Here is a 21,649-nt window from a genome sequence, read left to right on the forward strand (position 1 = left end):
TTTTAGGCAGACTCCTAATATCGGGGCTGGACTGTGGGAATAAGCAGCACAAGATCATGCTTTATGTGGATGATGTTCTGCTGTTTTGTGTCAATGCCGAACTTCTCAGTTCCTGCTATCATTAACATGGTGGGTAAATTTAAGACCTTCTCTGGTTATAAGATCAATTTTACAAAGTCGGAGGCTATGCCGGTAGGAGGGCGGAGGGGTAGATCTTGCTAATTTCCCCTTTAGGTGGTGCCCACTGAGGTTGAAGTACCTGGGTGGTACATTTACCCATCGTTTTAGGCAGCTGTACAGGTCAATTTCCCTCAGTTGATTACTCTATTAGATGGGACTTGGCTCGTTCATCATCCCTGCTGGTTTCATGGCTGGACAGGATTACCTTGATTAAAATGAATGTGCTGCCACTTGCTCTCCCATCCAGGGAGGCCCAGACTTCCCACCAGGACTTATGGACCATGGATTCGCTACATGGAGTGATAGAGGTAAGTGTAGGCTGGGAGATATGTTCAGAGATGCTTCCTGTGCATCCTTTGAGCAGCTATGCCAACAATTTGACATACCAATGACGAATGTGATATAAAATAGTTACTTTAGAGATATTAGTTAATGTAATGTAGAAATAAGCCACTTTGATTCTGGCAGGTAGAGACAAAGGGATTTGAGACCGCATGGAAAAAGCAGGAAGAGGTGTGTCTATGAGAGTGATGCTGCATTGATAGGGGCCGAAGAAAGGGATTGGAAGTGAGCCAATCAGAATAGATCAAACAAGTCAGGAGGGACATAGGATGACCTATGGGTGTCGAGTATGTGAAACTTGATGCCATTTGAATGTATGAGTACTGATCTCTTTGTCTGGGACATTCACTTAGTTCCCGGGGCTGCAGACAGCAACATGTTGTCTGTATCACTGTGACCAGGTAGCTTGCAAGCTGAATAAAATAACTTCTGTTTTACTTGCAAATCCATCTCGACTTTTATTGAGGCCAGGCTGACGGATAAAGAAATTTGGGAATCAACACCAAGACACTCCTTTTTTAAGTATACAGTGAATGGTAGAACCCTCAAGAGTATTGAAAGTCAAAGAGATCTAGGAGTACAGGTCCACCGATCACTGAAAGGGGCTACACAGGTGGAGAAGGTAGTCAAGAAGGCATACGGCATGCTTGCCTTCATTGGCCGGGGCATTGAGTATAAGAATTGGCAAGTCATGTTGCAGCTGTATAGAACCTTAGTTAGGCCACACTTGGAGTATAGTGTTCAATTCTGGTCGCCACACTACCAGAAGGATGTGGAGGCTTTAGAGAGGGTGCAGAAGAGATTTACCAGAATGTTGCCTGGTATGGAGGGCATAAGCTATGAGGAGCGATTGAATAAACTCGGTTTGTTCTCACTGGAACGAAGGAGGTTGAGGGGCGACCTGATAGAGGTATACAAAATTATGAGGGGCATAGACAGAGTGGATAGTCAGAGGCTTTTCCCCAGGGTAGAGGGGTCAATTACTAGGGGGCATAGGTTTAAGGTGAGAGGGGCAAAGTTTAGAGTAGATGTACGAGGCAAGTTTTTTACGCAGAGGGTAGTGGGTGCCTGGAACTCGCTACCGGAGGAGGTAGTGGAGGCAGGGACGATAGGGACATTTAAGGGGCATCTTGACAAATATATGAATAGGATGGGAATAGAAGGATACGGACCCAGGAAGTGTAGAAGATTGTAGTTTAGTCGGGCAGTATGGTCGGCACGGGCTTGGAGGGCCGAAGGGCCTGTTCCTGTGCTGTACATTTCTTTGTTCTTTGTTTGTTCTTATTTAAACTTGCAAGACTTTATCCTTAATAAGACAACCTTACTTCTTGATTCCTCCATTTCCTTGGTAGAAAAAAATCCTGACTTCTGTCGAGCCTAACAGTTCATCAGCAATTTGTATGATACCTTAGGTTCTTGATCCCACATTAATACAGTGGGTACCATGAAGTTTTGGGAAAAAGACTTGGCAACTAACATTGATGAGGAGGCACAAGGTAGTATATGGGAATATGCCAGTAAAATTTCACTTTGCAATAAAATGAAGGAGCCTCAATTTAAGATACTGCACCGCTTCTATATCATTCCTAGTCTTAGACATAGGTTTGATCCTGCTATATCTCTGGTGTGCCTAAAGTGCCCGGTAGTCAAGGGTGATTATACACACTGCGTTTGGACCTTTTTAAGATTGACTTGGTCTGGTGTACTCGAGACCTCTGACAGTGCTTTAGAACTTAATCCTATGTTCCTAATTCTGGGTCTTCCATATGGGAGAATTACTGATACTAATGAAAAAAGGCTGTACTATATCCTGACTTTTGCAGTTTGTAAGAATATCCTATGCTCCAGGAATAGTGACATACGTCCTTCAATTCAAAACTGGAATAAATTGGTTATTGAATGTATTCCTATGGAATTCCTGACATGCGTTCTAAATCTATGCATTCTGTAGAGTATGGGACCCCTATCTTAAATCTACAGACTCCACCTTGTCTGACTTGCTCCTGTTGGCCTTTCCATGAGCCATATTGTATGTCGTGATCTTGCAATACATGAAGGTGTGCAGCCTGAACTGTTATCCTTTCACGGCTTTATCCTCCTTTTCCCCCCAATCTGTTATTAACCTGATATTGGGTTGATCCAGTACCAAAACTGGAGGCAGTAGTTCCTTAAGTATACTATTCTAAATGTATCTGGTCTTGCTTGTTCCTATATTTTCAATAATTCTTGTTCTGTACTGTACCCGTTTTGCATTGTTAATTACTTTATTTTTAGTTGCACTATTTGTTAAAAAAAAAGTAAAAATCTAATTAAAATATATATGAAAAAAAAATAAGAGTAGTCACTGAAAGAGAACAGCGAGAGACAGAAAGGAAGGGCAGCTACTCAAGTCAACCATCTGTCACCACCTCTACCAGCCAAAAAACGATATCCACACTTTGGGAGAGGCTGTAAGCTTAAGATAGGGCTCGCAAGCCATCTATGAACACTCAACCAACAACGACATTTCACCTTCAATCCGAGGGTTTGTCAATAATAGAGTTAGATGACGTAGAGTTAAAAACAGACTTATGTGGAGCATAAACACCAGGATGGACCAAATGCCCCGATTTTGGTGCCATTTCTAGGTAATTCCATGTAAAGACCAATTATTAAGAATGTTTGGAAGAATCAAAAATAACTATGAACACCAAATTATCCGAGATCCATATCTTCAAGACAGGCAATGTGAAGCATAAACTGACAGGTACGTTACTCATATTTCCCCACCATATTCTGATCAAATCTATGACTAAAATCACAATTCAAACCTGAACTTTTTGGACAACAATATTACCAAGTAGTTTTGTACATATTTTCTGGCAATACTAAAGTAATAATTATGCACTGAAATCTTTACTATTTTATTCAGAATTACCTTTTATGGTTGCTTCAAAGGGTGAAGCGTCTTTGTCTTGCATGGATTTCGGCAGTTTGGATTCTTTCAATATTTCAGAGGACGTTGATACTTTTGATGGATCTTCCATGCCCTTAAAGCAGTAATTTACATGAAGTATTAACCACTGCCACATAACACACTTCAAAACATAACCTAGAGAACTGAAAATTCTTAATCATGTATGTAACATACTGGAGACAGCTGCTCATATTATAATTTGTACAACAAGCTCAATTTGTGTTTTTTGACAGAATTAATTCTAGAACGTTAACTTTAGTAAATGATGAATCTTCAACTAGCTCGCTACATTCTTGGATCTTGCAAAGGCTGTGGAACCAGAAAGAAAATACAAATTTGCACAGACAGCTTTTTGGGATGCTGAATGATGTGTGAGAAGAATCAAACAAGACTAATTTCAGTCCACAGGTCGTTTGCCCTTCTTTTTAAGCTCCAACTCTGCAAATTTGTTTTTAAAGGATTCTGTCAAGTAATAATATCACCGTCACATATTTGAGAGCTGACACACTTTTCATGTAAAAGTATAACTAATATCTATGGATCAGGAAAGAGACGAAGGTGAGACATCAAGGTAAGGAATTGGGTCTGTGCTCACCATCCCAAATATGGGTATCCAAATCACATATTCATGAGACATGTGTAGCCTGCAATCCTTTGACAAGCCAAGTCATGAAGTCCAGACAGCACAGATCTACTCGTGCTTATTTATTTTTCTATGCTTGTATGAATATGGAGGGTTATTCCTCAGCCAATTTGATTCACTCCACGTCATATCAAAAAACGGCTAAAGGCACTGGATACTGCAACGGTTATGGGGCCTGACAATATTTTGGCAATAGTACTGACAACTTGTGCTCCAGAACTTGCCGCAGCCCCAGCCAAGCTGTTCCAGTACAGCTGCAACATTGGCATCTACCCAGGAATGTGGAACATTGCCCCGGTGTGTCCTGTACACAAGAAACAAGATAAATCCAACCCGGCCAATTACTGCTTCCATCATCAGCAGTGATGAAAGGGATCAACAGCGATCTCAAACGGCACTTACTCAGCAATAATCTGCTCATTTTGGGTTCCGCCAGGATCACTCAGCTCCTGACCTCATTATAACCTTGGTTTCGACATGGACAAAAGAGTGCTTTCTGATTTATTCATTGAAATTCTGAATCAGTTATTTTTTCTTATAAAGCAAGCTGATATTTTGGGGAAAAATTGTACTGTTTGTTACTCCCGAGTTCCCCACTATATTGAAAACACTTGTTAAAGCATTAAGATTACAATATGTGAGGGCAGCACGGTGACGCAGTGGTTAGCACTGCTGCCTCACAGCGCCGAGGTCCCAGGTTTGATCCCGGCTCTGGGTCACTGTCTGTGTGGAGTTTGCACATTCTCCCCGTGTTTGCGTGGGTTTTGCCCCTACAGCCAAAAGATGTGCAGGGTAGGTCGATTGGCCACACTAGGCAATGTGATGGAGCGGGACAATACATCAGCGATGATGAGCTCCTTGCCAGGCGTGTACACTAAGTCAAAGTCGTACCTTCTGAGTTTGAGGAGGATGCGCTGCAACCGAGGCGTCATGTCGTTCAGGTCCTTGTGGATAATGTGGACCAGAGGCCTATGATCCATCTCGACAGTGAATGTCGGCAGGCCGTAGACATAGTCGTGAAACTTCAGAATGCCAATGAGAAGACCCAGGCATTCCTTCTCTATTTGCGCATACCTTGTTTCGGTGGGCGTCATGGCCCTCGATGTGTAGGCTACCGGTGTCCAGGATGAAGTGTCATCGCGTTGAAGCAGCACCTCACCGATGCCATCCTGGCCTGCATCTGTCGAGATCTTCGTCTCCCGGTCTGGGTTGAAAAATGCCAAGACGGGTGCAGTGGTGAGCTTGGCTTTCAGCTCCAACCACTCTGCCTGATGGGCTGCCTTCCACTCAAAGGCAGGCTTTTTCACCAGGTTTCGTAGGGCTGTGGTGTGCGAGGCCAGGTTTGGGATGAACTTCCCCAGAAAACTGACCATGCCCAGGAAGCGCAACACCGCCTTCTTGTCTTCAGGGACCTTCATGGCTTTGATGGCCTTGACCTTGTCTGTGTCCGGGCGCACGCCCTGCTGAGAGATCTGGTCACCTAGGAACTTGAGTGTCGACATGCCTAAGCAACATTTAGACCTGTTCAGCTTCAGGCCATTGGCATGGACATGGCGGAATACCTGCTGGAGACGGGAAACATGCTCCTCGGGGGTCGTGGACCATATGATGATGTCTTCCATGTACACATGAACCCCTTCAATGCCCTCCATCATCTGTTCCATGATGCGATGGAAGATCTCCAATGCCGAGACAATGCTAAACGGCATGCGATTATAGCAGTATCTGCCAAACGGTGTGTTGAAGGTGCAGAGCCTTCTGCTGGACTCATCCAGCTGGAATTGCCAAAATCCATGTGACGCATCTAACTTGGTGAAAAAAACGTGCGTGTGCCATCTCACTGGTGAGTTCCTCCCGCTTCGGGATGGGGTAGTGTTCACGCATTATATTCTTATTGAGGTCCTTGGGATCAATGCAGATGCGCAGGTCTCCCGAAGGCTTTCGAACACATACCATCGAGCTGACCCAGTCAGTCGGTTCGGTTACCTTGGAAATGATGCCCTGTTGCTGAAGATCCTTGAGCTGTGCCTTCAGGCGCTCCCTCAGCGGAGCCGGGACCAGGCTGTGTGGACCACTGGCTTGGCATCAGGTCGTAGCAGAATCTTGTCTCAATATGGCGTAACCGTGCATGGGTGCTCCGGTTGGAGACGAGTAGATGGCAGGATCCCAATGCCGTGATGGCATTTCCGTTGTAGTCCAGGAGCCTGCAGGCTGCTGGAAGGACCTTGGGGGGGCTTCTTGACGCGTTTGAAATCTGCCTGTGAGAGGAGGTTGGCCGAAGCACCTGGGTCCAGCTTAAGCTGGATGGAGCAGTGGTTGACCTGCATCACCGCACGCCATTCGTCCGCAGAATCCACAGCGAGGATGGATTGAATTTGTTATGAGTTGGATATGGCATATTCACATTTGGTAATGATGCCCACATAGTAGTCGGAGGCCAGGCATTCTTCCTCTGGATCGGTCGTGCTGCCAGGATCAGAATCCTGTAATCGTTGTTGTACACTCTGAACGCGCCATCGTCGGAATTGGGAGCGCTGGCCCCTGGCTGGTGGTGCAGACCTGCACATGGCTGCATAGTGTCCAGGCTTCCAGCAGTTATCGCCTGCCTTTTGCAGGGCAGTGTTTCTTCAAGTGGGCGTTGCCGCAGTTAGAGCACGTCATGACGTCGGCGTCCTGACGCTCCGCGCGGCGTCACACATGCGCAGTGCAGGTGTCAGCCGTTTTGTTATCCCGTTCGCATCGTGCATGCGTAGGGCCCCAGGAAAAGCATGCAAAATGGCCGCTTTCATCAATGCCGAGGCGCTGCAGCCGGGAGATGGCCTGCACACTCTCTGCCTCGTGGGAGGCAAGTTTCTCATTTTCAGCCGATTTGTACTGGGCATAGCGATTTTTGGTGTGCTCATGCACTGTGCATGTTTCAATCGCAACTGGCAGGGTCACATGCTTGATTTTCAGTAGCTGCTCTCTCACGAGGATCAGAGTGAACTCCAAAAACGATTTGGTCTCTGGTCATGGAGTCAGCAATATCACCAAAGCTGCAGGACAGCGCGAGCAGGCGGAGGTTAGTTAAGGAGGAGTTGAAAGATTCATCTTTACCTTGTAGACGCTGTTTGAATATGTATCGCTCAAAGATTTCATTGGTGTCCACTTCACAGTGACTGTCAAACTTGTCCAGGATGGTCTGAAACTTTGTCTTGTCCTGGCCTTCGGTGAAGTGAAAAGAGTTGAAGAGTTTGATGGCTTGATCACCCGCTGTTAAGAGAAGCGCGATCTTCCTTGCATCAGACGCACCCACAAGGTCTGAAGCTTCGGTGTACAGCAGAAACCTTTGCTTGAATGTCCACCAGTTGGCACCGAGATTGCCGGAGATCCTGAGCTGGTCAGGAGCCTGAATCTTCTCCATGGTGCCGGGATACATTCGCTGGTCCTCACGGAACAGACTGAGGTAAACCACCTAAATTAAACAGTCTCCTGGTAACATGTCTTGTTATGTACTATGGGATAACACAGGCTGCAACTGGATGCAGCTTTAACCAAAAGATACTCCAGACCTTGAAGTTAGTTCAATCTGATTTATTGAACCAGTAGCACAGTTTTCTATGAGTTTGACTCTCTGCCAACCTAAATGTGGTTACTCTGTCTGACTGAACCAGACTAGCTCTTAGCCACGTGCTGGAGGTGTGATACTGTACATACACCCTGACTCACTCTGTAGATGTTCATCAGTGGAAAGAGGCGGAGTGTGAGTGAATCATGCTTTTTATAGTGAGATACCACCCGAGTGTCCTGCCTGCTTATTGGTCATGTCCTGTTCTCGGTGTTCATTAGCTGCCTGTCTGTATATCATTATCTGCATGTCTGCATATCATGACAGTGGCTACCCTTGACATCAAGGCAGCATTTAATTGCATATCGCATGAAAGAATCCTAACAAAACTGGAAGCAAAGGGAATCAGGAGGCAAACGCTCTGCTGGTTGGAGTCATACCTGGCACAAAGGATTGTGCTGGTTGGAGGTCAATCATCACCTCCCCTCTGTAGATCAGCTCTTTTGTCCAACAATCGAGTGAGATTGCAGAAATTTAAATTTCAATGGCTCATACATATATACATACCTGCTTCTTTAATAGAGGGAGGTTATATGGTGCAGGGCCAAGAGCCAACTCAAACACTTTTTCAGAGTACGGGACGGTTTTCTCTATATTCTTTCGAAATTTGGGATCCCATTTCGCATACAATATAGTGCCACCTAGGCCACCTCCAATAAACAGGACACTTCCTCCCACTATTTTGCTTGCTGAAGTACTGTGTTATTAAAGACAAAAAAGAAAACAGCAAGAAAAATGAAACAAAATACATTTGAAAGAATTGCTTATAAATGTAATTACTTTCTAACTATCATATATTCATTCATAAAATGCAGACACTTGTCTTTTTTTACATTATTGGACGCAGAAATCAGTAAAAGTGTTTTGGCAGGAGCTGGCTATAGGTTTGCTATGCACTGCTCAAATAAATCAATTTGAACATCAGATTTACTTTCACTTTGAAGTACATACTTTTAAAGTGTATTCTCTAAAATTTCACCAAATGTTTAACTTATCTCATATTTGTATTGTCGGCATTTATCTTGAGACGCTTATTTTACTAACCTTGCAAATATAAAAATGAATTTGGTGTATTTTTTAAAATCTTAAGAATTGATATGCCTATTTTTTGTAATACTTAATCTTAGGGTTAGCGTTCCATAATCCAGTTCAGAAACAACTAGAACAATCAAAATATACCAGCACTGCTCCAGTGTTCCCAGGGGTCAAATTTGTAGTCAAGTTGTCAGTTGTCTCTTTAATACCATGCAGAGTGAGCCCTGGGTCTTTCCTCCACAATGTCACAGGAGCCAAAAGGAGGAGGAAAAACCATCAGACTGAATATATTTCACTCCTGCAACTCAAAGTACCAATGGGAAAGGTCCAGGATCAGATAACCCATCACCCTAACCCAGAAGGTTCATTACAACAATGAATAACTCTACAGTAAATGCTTGCTCAGCGTAAGCCCTTTCCTCTTTTGTTGAGAGGGGAAGGAACATTTAAATAATTTGCTACACATTAAAGGAACTAGAAGTAAATATTCCACCTTTAAAAAAAAAATCACAATTACATTTTTCATTAATAGAATATACATACCCAGCACTACTTCCAGTTGCATATCCACGGCATTCTCGCAAGGGACGGAGCTGTGATTTTCCACAAAGGCACTTCTGTGGGAGAAGGGAAAAGAGAACAGTTTAATAAAATCAGAGGAAGTCTCAAGCTGAGAATTGAACCTTGCTGTGCCTCAAAGTATTGCACACAAGAAGTTCAATTTTGTAATCTACTGTAAATTGAGTTTGAGCGACTAGTTTGGCATACGTTAGTACTGGCCTGCACACTACATCTCACAATTAATTTCAGCCAATAATGGGAAATTAGAATAAGTATCACCATGATAAGAGAACTACAAAGTCAACAGACATCATCCTGGTCATTCTCTGTTGAACTCTCTCCACCTTACCTCAAAATTGTGAATCTGCTAAATGTTCTCCCTCCACAGATGCTGTCAGGCCTGCTGAGTATTCCCAGCATTTTCTCTGTTTATTCTACAAGAGCTTGGCATTCTACCTTGCTTTGCGCCTGTATCCCAAACATTTTCATAAACACCTCAGCAACGTTTCCTCCAACCTTTAAAGATTTGTCAATGTAGATACAAAGGTTTCTTTGTTCTTGCACCCCAAATAGATTATATTGCCTCTCTCAAGGGGGCTGCCATTCCGTATGGCAGGGACTCACTTCAGGTACCCGGGGGTGCAGGTTGCCCGGGAGTGGGGGGTCTCCGCAAGTACAACATTTCTAGTTTGGTGGGGAGAGTGAAAGCTGCTCTGGCAAGGTGGGATGATCTTCCTCTTTCACTGGAGGGTCGGGTACAGGTGGTTAAAATGAACAATTTCGGTTTATTTTCCAATGCCTGCCGATATTCCTGCCAAAGGCATTTTTCAGAGAGATTGAGGGAATGATTACTTCATTCATATGGAGAGGGAAGGTGGCCGGAGTTAGAAAGGTGTTGCTACAGAGGGAAAGGCAGGCAGGGGGTTTGGGTCTTCCGAACCTGATGTATTACTACTGGGCGGTCAATGTGGAGAAGGTGCGGAGCTGGGTCAGAGGGGTTGATTCCCAGTGGGTCAGAATGGAGGAGAGTTTGTGCAGGGGTCAGGATTGAAAGCACTAGCAACAGCGCCATTCCCAATGGCCCCGGGGAAATACTCGGGAGTCCGGTAATAATAGCTTAATTGAGAATTTGGAGGCAGTTTCGCCAACACTTCGGATTGGGGGCAGGGTCAAGAGAAATGCCAATTCGGGGGAACCACAGATTTGAGCCAGGAAAGTGGGATGGAATTTTTTGGAAATGGGAGAAGGGGATTAAGACACTAAAAGATTTGTTTCTTAGGGGTCGGTTTGCAGGATTGAAGGAGCTGGAAGCGAAGGATGGGCTGGAGCAGAGGGAAATGTTTAGATACATGCAGGTTCCAGATTTTGCCAGAAAGGAGATACAGCTTCCCGGTGGAGCCGGCCTCCACATTGCTGGAGGAAATGCTGACAACAGGAGGACTGGAGAAGGGGGTAGTGTCGGTGGTTTACGGAGCTATTTTGGAAAAGGAGAAGGCACCACTGGAAGGGATCAAAGCAAAGTGGGAGGAAGAGTAGGGAGAGGATATGGAGGAGGGGTTCTGGTGTGAGGTGCTCCGGAGACTGAACGCCTCCACCTCGTGCGCAAGGTTGGGGCTGTTACAGCTGAAGGTGGTATACAGAGCACAGCTCACGAGGGCGAGGATGAGCCGATTCTTTGAAGGAGTAGAAGATGTGGGTGGACGTTGCAGGGGGCGCCCCGCTAATCACGTTCATATGTTTTGGTCCTGTCCAAAGCTAGAGGATTACTGGAAGGTGGTTTTTAGGGTAATTTCTAAAGCGGTGCACGTGAAACTGGACCCGGGCCCCCGGGAGGCCATATTCGGGGTGTCGGACCAGCCGCGGTTGGAAACAGGTGCGGAGGCAGATGTTGTAGCCTTCGCCTCGTTGATCGCCTGAAGGCGGATCCTGATAGGGTGGAGAGGTTGGTGTGGCAGGGGGACCTGTTGGAATTCTTGATTCTTGAGAATGTTAAGTTTGAACTGAGGGGAAGGATGGAGGGGTTCTACAATTCGGGGCATTATTCATTATGCACTTTCAAGAATTGGATAACATCGAACATTAGTTGGGGCAGGTGGGTGGGAGGGAAGGGGTGAGAGGGGTTGTGTGTGTTAATGGTGACTATGGGTGATTCCTGATTCCTTTTTGTCATTTGTTTATGTGAACATGCGGGCTAATGTTTGGGGTTTGGTGGGAGGATGGAATCATTGTTATTAATATGGGGATTGACATATTTACTGATTGTTGTTTATTGTTGGTGGGTGTAAATATGGGAGAAAATGTGAAAAGGGAGAATAAAAATATATATTTTTTTAAAACTGCACCGTTGTGTGCCTGCCCAATTCGCCAGACTGTCTGTGCCCTCCTGAATACCATGCTCACTATTTACAGTGTTGGTAAGTTAACTATCATTCACAAATCATTTGTTGAAATTGTACTCCCTATACCAAAGTGCTTGTCATTTATGTTTAACAAGAGCCACGGTCCCAATAACAACAGCTGGGGACTCCACTGAATACTTCCATCCAGTCAGAAAATCACCTCTTTTTAAATTTAAAATTTATTGAAATATTCATACAGCTCTTCTGGAGACCAGTTTGGATGATGCCGATCCTACAACATCCAATGAATCATAGTCTGGGGCTACTCTTTGCCTCATATCAATTAGCCAATTTTGTACCCAAGTTATCATTATCTCTTTAATACCATGGGCATCTATTTTCTGTAATAATCAATTATGAAGAATGCTATCAAATGCCTTCGGCAAGTCCATCTCTGTATTGACTGCACTACCTTCATTAAGCCTCTCAAAGAACTCAAATCAGGCTAGCCAGAGCTATGGAACACCAACAAATCCACCCTGGCTGTCTCTTATTTTTTTTTATTCTCCTCCTTTTTCACATTTTCTCCCACATTTACACCCATCAACAATAAACATTAATCAGCAAGATATGTCAATCCCCATAATAACAACGATCCCATCCACCCACCAACCCCCAAACATCAGCCCACATGTTTACATAAACAAATGACAAAAAGGAATCATGGATTACCCATAGTCACCCTTAATCTACACAGCCCCCCTCCCCCCCCCCCCCCCCCCCCAACTAATGTTCGATGTTATCCAGTTCTTGAAAGTGCTATAATAAATAGTGCCCATGACTTGTAGAACCCCTCCGAGCTTCCCCTCAGTTCGAACTTAACCTTCTCAAGGGTCAAGTATTCCAACAGGTCCCCCCGCTACGCCAGGGCACTGGGTGGAGAGGCTGCTCTCCATCCCAGCAGGATCCGCCTTCGGGCGATCAACGAGGTGAAGGCTATGATATCTGCCTCCGCTCCAGTTTCCAACCCTGGCTGGTCCGACACCCCGAATATGGCCTCCTGGGGACCCGGGTCCAGTTTCACACGCACCACCTTGGAAATTACCCTAAACACCTCCTTCCAGTACTCCCCTAGCTTTGGACAGGACCAAAACGTATGAACGTGATTCGCGCCCCCCCCCCCCCCCCCCCCCCCCCCCCGCAACGCTCACACACATCCTCTACTCCTTCAAAAAATCGGCTCATCCTTGCCCTTGTGAGGTGCGCTCTGTATCCCACCTTCAGGTGTATCAGCCCCAACCTCGCACATGAGGTGGAGGCATTCACTCTCCGGAGCACCTCACACCAGACCCCCTCCTCTATAACCTCTCCCAGCTCTTCCTCACACTTTGCTTTGATCCCTTCCAGTGGTGCCTTATCCTCTTCCAGAATAGCTCCGTACACCGCTGACACTGCCCCCTTTTCCAGTCCCCTTGTCGTCAACACCTCCTCCAGCAATGTGGAGGCCGGTTCCTCTGGGAAGCTCTGTATCTCCTTCCTGGCAAAATCCCGAACCTGCATGTACCTAAACACTTCTCCCTGCTCTAACCCATACTTCGCTTCCAGCTCCCTCAATCCTGCAAACCGACCCCGAAGAAACAAATCTTTTAGCGTCTTAATCCCCTTCACTTCCCATTTCCGAAAACTTCCATCCCACCTCCTTGGCTCAAATCTGTGGTTCCCCCGAATCGGCATTTCCCTCGACCCTAAACCCAACCCGAAGTGTTGGCAAAACTGCCTCCAGATTTTCAATGAAGCTATTATTACCGGACTCCCTGAATATTTCCCCGGAGCTATCAGGAGCGGTGCTGTTGCAAGTGCCTTCAGCCCCGACCCCCTGCACAAACTCTCCTCCATTCTGACCCACTGAGAATCCACCCCTCTGACCCAGCTCCGCACTTTCTCCACTATCGCCGCCCAGTAGTAGTACAACAAGTTCGGGAGACCCAAACCCCCTGCCTGCCTTCCCCTCTGTAGCAGCACCTTTCTCACTCTGGCCACCTTCCCTCCCCATATGAATGAGGTAATCCTTCCCTCAATCTCCCTGAAAAAAGACTTTGGCAGGAAAATCGGTAGGCATTGAAAAATAAACAGGAATCGCGGCAACACATTCATTTTAACCGCCTGTACCCGACCTGCCAGTGACAGAGGAAGGCCGTCCCACCTTGCCAGATCGGCTTTCGCTCTCCCCACCAAACTAGTGATGTTGTACCTGCGAAGCCTCCCGCACTCCCAGGCAACCTGAACCCCCAGATACCTAAAATGAGTCCCTGCTCTACGGAATGGCAGCCCCCCCACCACTGCCCGCACCCCCAGCCGGGACACCACAAAGTACTCACTCTTGTCCAGGTTCAACTTGTACCCCGAGAAAGACCCAAATACCCGCAGTAGCTCCAATATTCCTCCTATCGACGCACTCGGCTCCGACACATACAGCAGCAAGTCGTCGGCATATAAGGACACCCTATGCTCTATCCCCCCCGCACTATTCCTTTCCATGCTCCCGAACATCTCAATGCAATGGTCAGCAGCTCAATCGCAAGTGCAAACAGCAGGGGGGACATAGGACATCCCTGTCTCGTCCCACGGTGGAAAGAGAAATATCTCGAACTGATATTATCTGTGCGGACACTCGCCTTCGGTTCCTTATATAATAGCTTTACCCAGTTCACAAACCTTGGTCCAATCCCAAACCGCTCCAGCACTGCCATCAGGTACCCCCATTCTACCCGATCAAACGCCTTCTCGGCGTCCAATGCCACAACTGGCTGTCTCTTATTAACCCATGCCTCTCCTAAGTGAGAATTCATTTTGTCCATGATTCCTGTCTCTGATCTTCTTCTCAACAGGATTTGGCCTGCGGTTGACAGGTTTATCCCGCTCGGCTTCTTTGAACAGGGATTTATATTTGGTATCCTCTGGCACCACTCCGACACACAAGGAGGATTGAAAGCTTGTGGTCAGCTTCTACAATCTCCAACATAGCTTCTCCTTAATTTGGACCAAGTGATTTGTTAACTCAGAATATATGACAAATTATTTGGCACCTCCTTTATCCTATCCAATGCCTTTAACCATATCATCTCCAACATCCGGTTAAGAAGGTCATGCAATGCTGGTCTGAGGCAACAGAAGAGCTCCCACACGACTGCTTGGAGTCAGTGGACTAGTCCATATTCAAGAACTCAGCGGCCAACTTAAACAAGTATGCCACCACCGTCACAGACTTCATCAGCAAGTGTGTAGAAGATTGCGTGCCAAAGGTAGTACATACATTCCCCAATCAGAAACCATGGTTTAATCAGGAGATTCATTTCCTACTGAAGGCCAGGTCTGAGGCAGACAAGACAGGCGACCCTGACCTATACAACAAATCTAGGTACGACCTCCGCAAAGCCATCAGGGATGCCAAGAGACAATACCAAACTAAGCTAGAGTCACAGACCAGCGACACGGACTCTAGTCGGTTGTGGCATGGCTTAAACAACATAATGGGCTACAAAGCAAAGCAGAGAACCTCGGGCAACAGCGCACCCCTCCCCGATGAACTCAAAAGCATTCTATGCTCGTTTCGAGCAGGAAACAATCAAAGCGTTGTCAACAGCCCCAGCAGCTTTAGACACATACATACCTACTGTCATAGTTTCCGAAGTCAAATCGGCCTTCTTGAAAGTGAACCCTCGGAAAGCAACGGGTCCTGATGGAGTCCCTGGTCGTGCACTTATCCTGCGTGGACCAACTGGCGGGTGTGTTCACGTACATCTTCAACCTCTCGACTCTGTTCCGAGGTTCCCATCTGGTTCAAGAAAACCACCATCATACCAAAGAAGGTGCCAAAGAAGAACCAGGCAATGTGCCTCAACGACTACCATCTGGTGGTCCCTCAATGTCAGCAGCACTACAGAGCTGGTCACTGACTTCAGGAAGCAAAGTATCGTGCACACACCTGTCTGCATCAATGGTGCCGAGGTGGAGATGGTTGACAGCTTCAAATTCCTAGGTGTGCACATCACCAACAATCTGTCCTGGTCCACCCACGTCGACAGTACAACCAAGAAAGCACAACAGCGCCTATATTTCTTCAAGAAATTAAGGAAATTTGCATGTCCACATTGACTCTTACCAATTTTTACATATGCACCACAGAAAACATCCTATCTGGCTGCATCACAGCCTGGTATGGCAACTGCTCGGCCCAAGACCATAAGAAACTAGAGTTGTGAACATAGCCCAATCCAACACACAAAACCAGCTCCCATCCATTGACACTGTCGACACCTCCCGGTGCCTTGGGAAAGCAGGCAGCATAATCAAAGATCTCTCCCACAAGGTTATTCGCTCTTCCAACCTCTTCTATTGGGCACGAGATACAAAAGTCTGAGAACACGCACTAACAGGTTCAAAAACAGCTTCATCCCTGCTGTTACCAGACTCCTGAATGACCCTGAACTGATCATAGAACATAGAACATAGAAAATACAGCACAGAACAGGCCCTTCGGACCACGATGTTATGCCGAACCTTTGTCCTAGATTAATCATAGATTATCATTGAATTTACAGTGCAGAAGGAGGCCATTCGGCCCTTTGAGTCTGCACCGGCTCTTGGAAAGAGCACCATACCCAAACTCAACACCTCCACCCAACACCAAGGGCAATTTGGACATTAAGGGCAATTTATCATTGGCCAATTCACCTAACCCGCACATCTTTGGACTGTGGGAGGAAACCGGAGCACCCGGAGGAAACCCACGCAGACACGGGGAGGACGTGCAGACTCCGCACAGACAATGACCCAAGCCGGAATCGAACCTGGGACCATGGAGCTGTGAAGCAATTGTGCTATCCACAATGCTACCGTGCTGCCCTTAAGAACAAATAAATCTACACTATATCATTTTACCGTCATCCATGTACCTATCCAATAGCTGCTTGAAGGTCCCCAATGTTTCCGACTCAACTACTTCCACAGGCAGTGCATTCCATGCCCCCACTACTCTCTGGGTAAAGAACCTACCTCTGATATCCCTCCTATATCTTCCACCTTTCACCTTAAATTTATGTCCCCTTGTAATGGTGTGTTCCACCCGGGGAAAAAGTCTCTGACTGTCTACTCTATCTATTCCCCTGATCATCTTATAAACCTCTATCAAGTCGCCCCTCATCCTTCTCCGCTCTAATGAGAAAAGGGCTAGCACCCTCAACCTTTCCTCGTAAGACCTACTCTCCATTCCAGGCAACATCCTGGTAAATCTTCTTTGCACCTTTTCCAGAGCTTCCACATCCTTCCTAAAATGAGGCGACCAGAACCGTACACAGTACTCCAAATGTGGCCTTACCAAAGTTTTGTACAGCTGCATCATCACCTCACGGCTCTTAAATTCAATCCCTCTGTTAATGAACGCGAGCACACCATAGGCCTTCTTCACAGCTCTATCCACTTGAGTGGCAACTTTCAAAGATGTATGCACATAGACCCCAAGATCTCTCTGCTCCTCCACATTGCCAAGAACTCTACCGTTAACCCTATATTCCGCATTCATATTTGTCCTTCCAAAATGGACAACCTCACACTTTTCAGGGTTAAACTCCATCTGCCACTTCTCAGCCCAGCTCTGCATCCTATCTATGTCTCTTTGCAGCCGACAACAGCCCTCCTTACTATCCACAACTCCACCAATCTTCGTATCGTCTGCAAATTTACTGACCCACCCTTCAACTCCCTCATCCAAGTCATTAATGAAAATCACAAACAGCAGAGGACCCAGAACTGATCCCTGCGGTACGCCACTGGTAACTGGGATCCAGGCTGAATATTTGCCATCCACCACCACTCTCTGACTTCTATCGGTTAGCCAGTTCGTTATCCAACTGGCCAAATTTCCCACTATCCCATGCCTCCTTACTTTCTGCATAAGCCTACCATGGGGAACTTTATCAAATGCCTTACTAAAATCCATGTACACTACATCCACTGCTTTACCTTCATCCACATGCTTGGTCACCTCCTCAAAGAATTCAATAAGATTTGTAAGGCAAGACCTACCCCTCACAAATCCGTGCTGACTATCCCTAATCAAGCAGTGTCTTTCCAGATGCTCAGAAATCCTATCCTTCAGTACCCTTTCCATTACTTTGCCTACCACCGAAGTAAGACTAACTGGCCTGTAATTCCCAGGGTTATCCCTAGTTCCTTTTTTGAACAGGGGCACGGCATTCGCCACTCTCCAATCCCCTGGTACCACCCCTGTTGACAGTGAGGACGAAAAGATCATTGCCAACGGCTCTGCAATTTCATCTCTTGCTTCCCATAGAATCCTTGGATATATCCCGTCAGGCCCGGGGGACTTGTCTATCCTCAAGTTTTTCAAAATGCCCAACACATCTTCCTTCCTGACAAGTATTTCCTCGAGCTTACCAATCTGTTTCACACTGTCCTCTCCAACAATATCGCCCCTCTCATTTGTAAATACAGAAGAAAAATACTCATTCAAGACCTCTCCTATCTCTTCAGACTCAATACACAATCTCCCGCTACTGTCCTTCATCGGACCTACCCTCGCTCTAGTCATTCTCATATTTCTCACATATGTGTAAAAGGCCTTGGGGTTTTCCTTGATCCTACCCGCCAAAGATTGTTCATGCCCTCTCTTAGCTCTCCTAATCCCTTTCTTCAGTTCCCTCCTGGCTATCTTGTATCCCTCCAATGCCCTGTCTGAACCTTGTTTCCTCAGCCTTACATAAGTCACCTTTTTCCTCTTAACAAGACATTCAACCTCTCTTGTCAACCATGGTTCCCTCACTCGACCATCTCTTCCCTGCCTGACAGGGACATACATATCAAGGACACGTAGCACCTGTTCCTTGAACAAGTTCCACATTTCACTTGTGTCCTTCCCTGCCAGCCTATGTTCCCAACTTATGCACTTCAATTCTTGTCTGACAAGATCGTATTTACCCTTCCCCCAATTGTAAACCTTGCCCTGTTGCACGTACCTATCCCTCTCCATTACTAAAGTGAAAGTCACAGAATTGTGGTCACTATCTCCAAAATGCTCCCCCACTAACAAATCTATCACTTGCCCTGGTTCATTACCCAGTACTAAATCCAATATTGCCCCTCCTCTGGTCGGACAATCTACATACTGTGTCAGAAAAGCTTCCTGGACACACTGCACAAACACCATCCCATCCAAACTATTTGATCTAAAGAGTTTCCACTCAATATTTGGGAAGTTAAAGTCGCCCATGACTACTACCCTATGACTTCTGCACCTTTCCAAAATCTGTTTCCCAATCTGTTCCTCCACATCTCTGTTACTATTGGGGGGCCTATAGAAAACTCCTAACAAGGTGACTGCTCCTTTCCTATTTCTGACTTCAACCCATACTACCTCAATAGGGTGATACTCCTCGAACTGCCTTTCTGCAGCTGTTATACTATCTCTAATTAATAATGCCACCCCCCCACCTCTTTTACCACCCTCCCTAATCTTATTGAAACATCTATAACCAGGGACCTCCAACAACCATTTCTGCCCCTCTTCTATCCAAGTTTCCGTGATGGCCACCACATCGTAGTCCCAAGTACCGATCCATGCCTTAAGTTCACCCACCTTATTCTTGATGCTTCTTGCGTTGAAGTATACACACTTCAACCCATCTCTGTGCCTGCAAATACTCTCCTTTGTCAGTGTTCCCTTCCCCACTGCCTCATCACTTCACACATCTTCTCTACTGACTGTACTACACTCCTGTATGCGTCACCTGATGTCTATGTCTATGTATTTACATTGTGTGTTTATGTGTGTCCTATGTTGGGTGGTTAGCACTGCTGCCTCCCGACACCGAGGACCCGGGTTCGATCCCGGCCCCGGGTCACTGTCTGTGAGGTGGTTGCACATTCTAGCCGTATTTGCGTGGGTCCCACACCCACAACCCAAATGTTGTGCAGGGTAGGTAGAATGGCCACGTAAAATTGAGTTAATTGGAAAAAGATAATTGGGTACTCTCAATTTTTTTTTTAATGTATTTATTTGATCTGGGGTGGGCCAGTTTTGGGGCAGGATTAGCTTCCAGCGCAAGGTTTCTTAAATTAGCACAAAATATAATGGAAACTCAAATTTGCACTGAACATAATTTATACAATTAATGCTTCAAATTCCTTTAACTTTTGCGTTGGTTTGGCTAATTTTAGGTGAATTGCATTGAAGAAATTACAGCAACTATGTCCCATGGTCTTCAAAATTTTCCCTGCCAACCCTGTCACGTGATGCGAGCGCAGGAGCGGCTGCTTTTTTGCCAACTCTGCTGCTGCTCTTCTTTTAATCCTTTTATTATCCGAACTCACATACATAATTATCTGTTCCTGGTGTGTATGTGCTCTGCTATGCTTCTGGAAGGTCCTGGCTAGATTTCAGCGAGAAGGAGCAGAGTTAAGTCGAAAAATCCTTGTTTTAACAGATTTTTTAACGGGGTAATTGATGTACAGAGAGATCTGGGTCTTCAGGTCCATTGCACCCTGAAGGTGGCTGCGCAGGTCGATAGAGTGGTCAAGAAGGCATACGGCATGCTTTCCTTCATCGGAAGAGGTATTGAGTACAAGAGTTGGCAGGTCATGTTACAGTTGTATAAGACTTTGATTCGGCCACATTTGGAATACTGCGTACAGTTCTGGTCGCCACATTACCAAAAGGATGTAGATGCTTTGAAGAAGGTGCAGAGGAGGTTCACCAGAATGTTGCCTGGTATGGAGGGCGCTAGCGATGAAGAGAGGTTGAGTAGATTAGGATTATTTTCATTAGAAAGACGGAGGTTGAGGGGGGACCTCATTGAGGTCTACAAAATCATGAGAGGTATAGACAGGGTGGATAGCTAGAAGCTTTTTCCCCCCAGAGTGGGGGACTCAATTACTAGGGGTCACGAGTTCAAGGTGAGAGGGGAAAGGTTTAAGGGAGATATGCGTGAAAAGTTCTTTACGCAAAGGGTGGTGAGAGCCTGGAACGCATTGCCGGCGGAGGTAGTAGAGGCGGGCACGATAGCATAATTTAAGATGTATCTTGAGCAGTGTTCTTCAAACTTTTTTTCCGGGGACCCATTTTTACCAACGTGCCAACCTTCGGGACCCAACCTGACCGACCTTCGCAACCCACGCTGGCCGACCTGCGCGACCCACCATTTTCTCTTACCTGTTTGCTGCTGACAAAAATGGAGGAAATGGTTTTGGGTGCCTTTGGCCCTCGTACACGCTCCTCCAATGGAACCTGTTGGATGAAGGTGAAGCCTTCCGTGTCGGAAAGTATCGAGTCTCCACCTGTCCAAAGTTCTGAATTTTTTTCCTGTAAAATTTTATCAAATAAACCCCCCCCCCGAACTTGTAAAAAACAAATAAAAAATAAAATGAGTAAAATAAATGAAAAAAATGAATAAAACCCACCCGAACTTGTAAAAAAAAAGGAAAAAATAAAAATTAAATGAATAAAATAAATGAATAAAAACCACTACCGAACTTGTAAAACAAAAAGCTGCAACCGTTTGACCCTCCTGACACCCACCCGTGGGTCGCGCCCTGACTTTGAAAAACACTGATCTAGACAGATACATGAATGGGCAGGGAGCAGAAGGATACAGATCCTTAGAAAATAAGCGACAGTTTTAGATAGAGGATCTGGATCGGCTTGGAGGGCCGAAGGACCTGTTCCTGTGCTGTAATTTTTCTTTGTTCTTCAGTCTGAGATGGCTGGAGTGGGGCCCAGCTTGTAGTGGTGGTTTTGCTGATCAGCATAGAATCAAAGAATTTACAGTACAGAAGGAGGCCATTCGGCTCATCGAGTCTGCACCGGCCCTTTGAAAGAGCACGCTACTTAAGCCCACACTTCCACCCTATCGCAGTAACCCCACCTAACCTAACCTTTTTGGACACCAAGGGCAATTTAGCATGGCCAATCC

The 21,649-nt window shown here is 46.0% G+C and overlaps 1 protein-coding gene across 3 annotated transcripts in view; it reads right to left on the bottom strand.

Moving 5' to 3' along the window:
• immt (inner membrane protein, mitochondrial (mitofilin)) overlaps positions 1 to 21,649 on the bottom strand; it is a 113,797-nt gene that overhangs the window by 73,579 nt on the left and 18,569 nt on the right. For all 3 annotated transcript variants that reach the window (XM_072497574.1, XM_072497573.1, XM_072497572.1), the window contains exons 2-4: positions 9,307 to 9,380; positions 8,236 to 8,425; positions 3,440 to 3,551 (exon numbers count right to left, since the gene is read on the bottom strand). In XM_072497574.1, the coding sequence (XP_072353675.1) occupies positions 3,440 to 3,551; positions 8,236 to 8,425; positions 9,307 to 9,380 (376 nt within the window). The remainder of the gene's footprint in view (positions 1 to 3,439; positions 3,552 to 8,235; positions 8,426 to 9,306; positions 9,381 to 21,649) is intronic.

Source organism: Scyliorhinus torazame, chromosome 3, assembly GCF_047496885.1.
Source record: "Scyliorhinus torazame isolate Kashiwa2021f chromosome 3, sScyTor2.1, whole genome shotgun sequence".
Classification (NCBI taxonomy): Eukaryota; Metazoa; Chordata; class Chondrichthyes; order Carcharhiniformes; family Scyliorhinidae; genus Scyliorhinus; species Scyliorhinus torazame.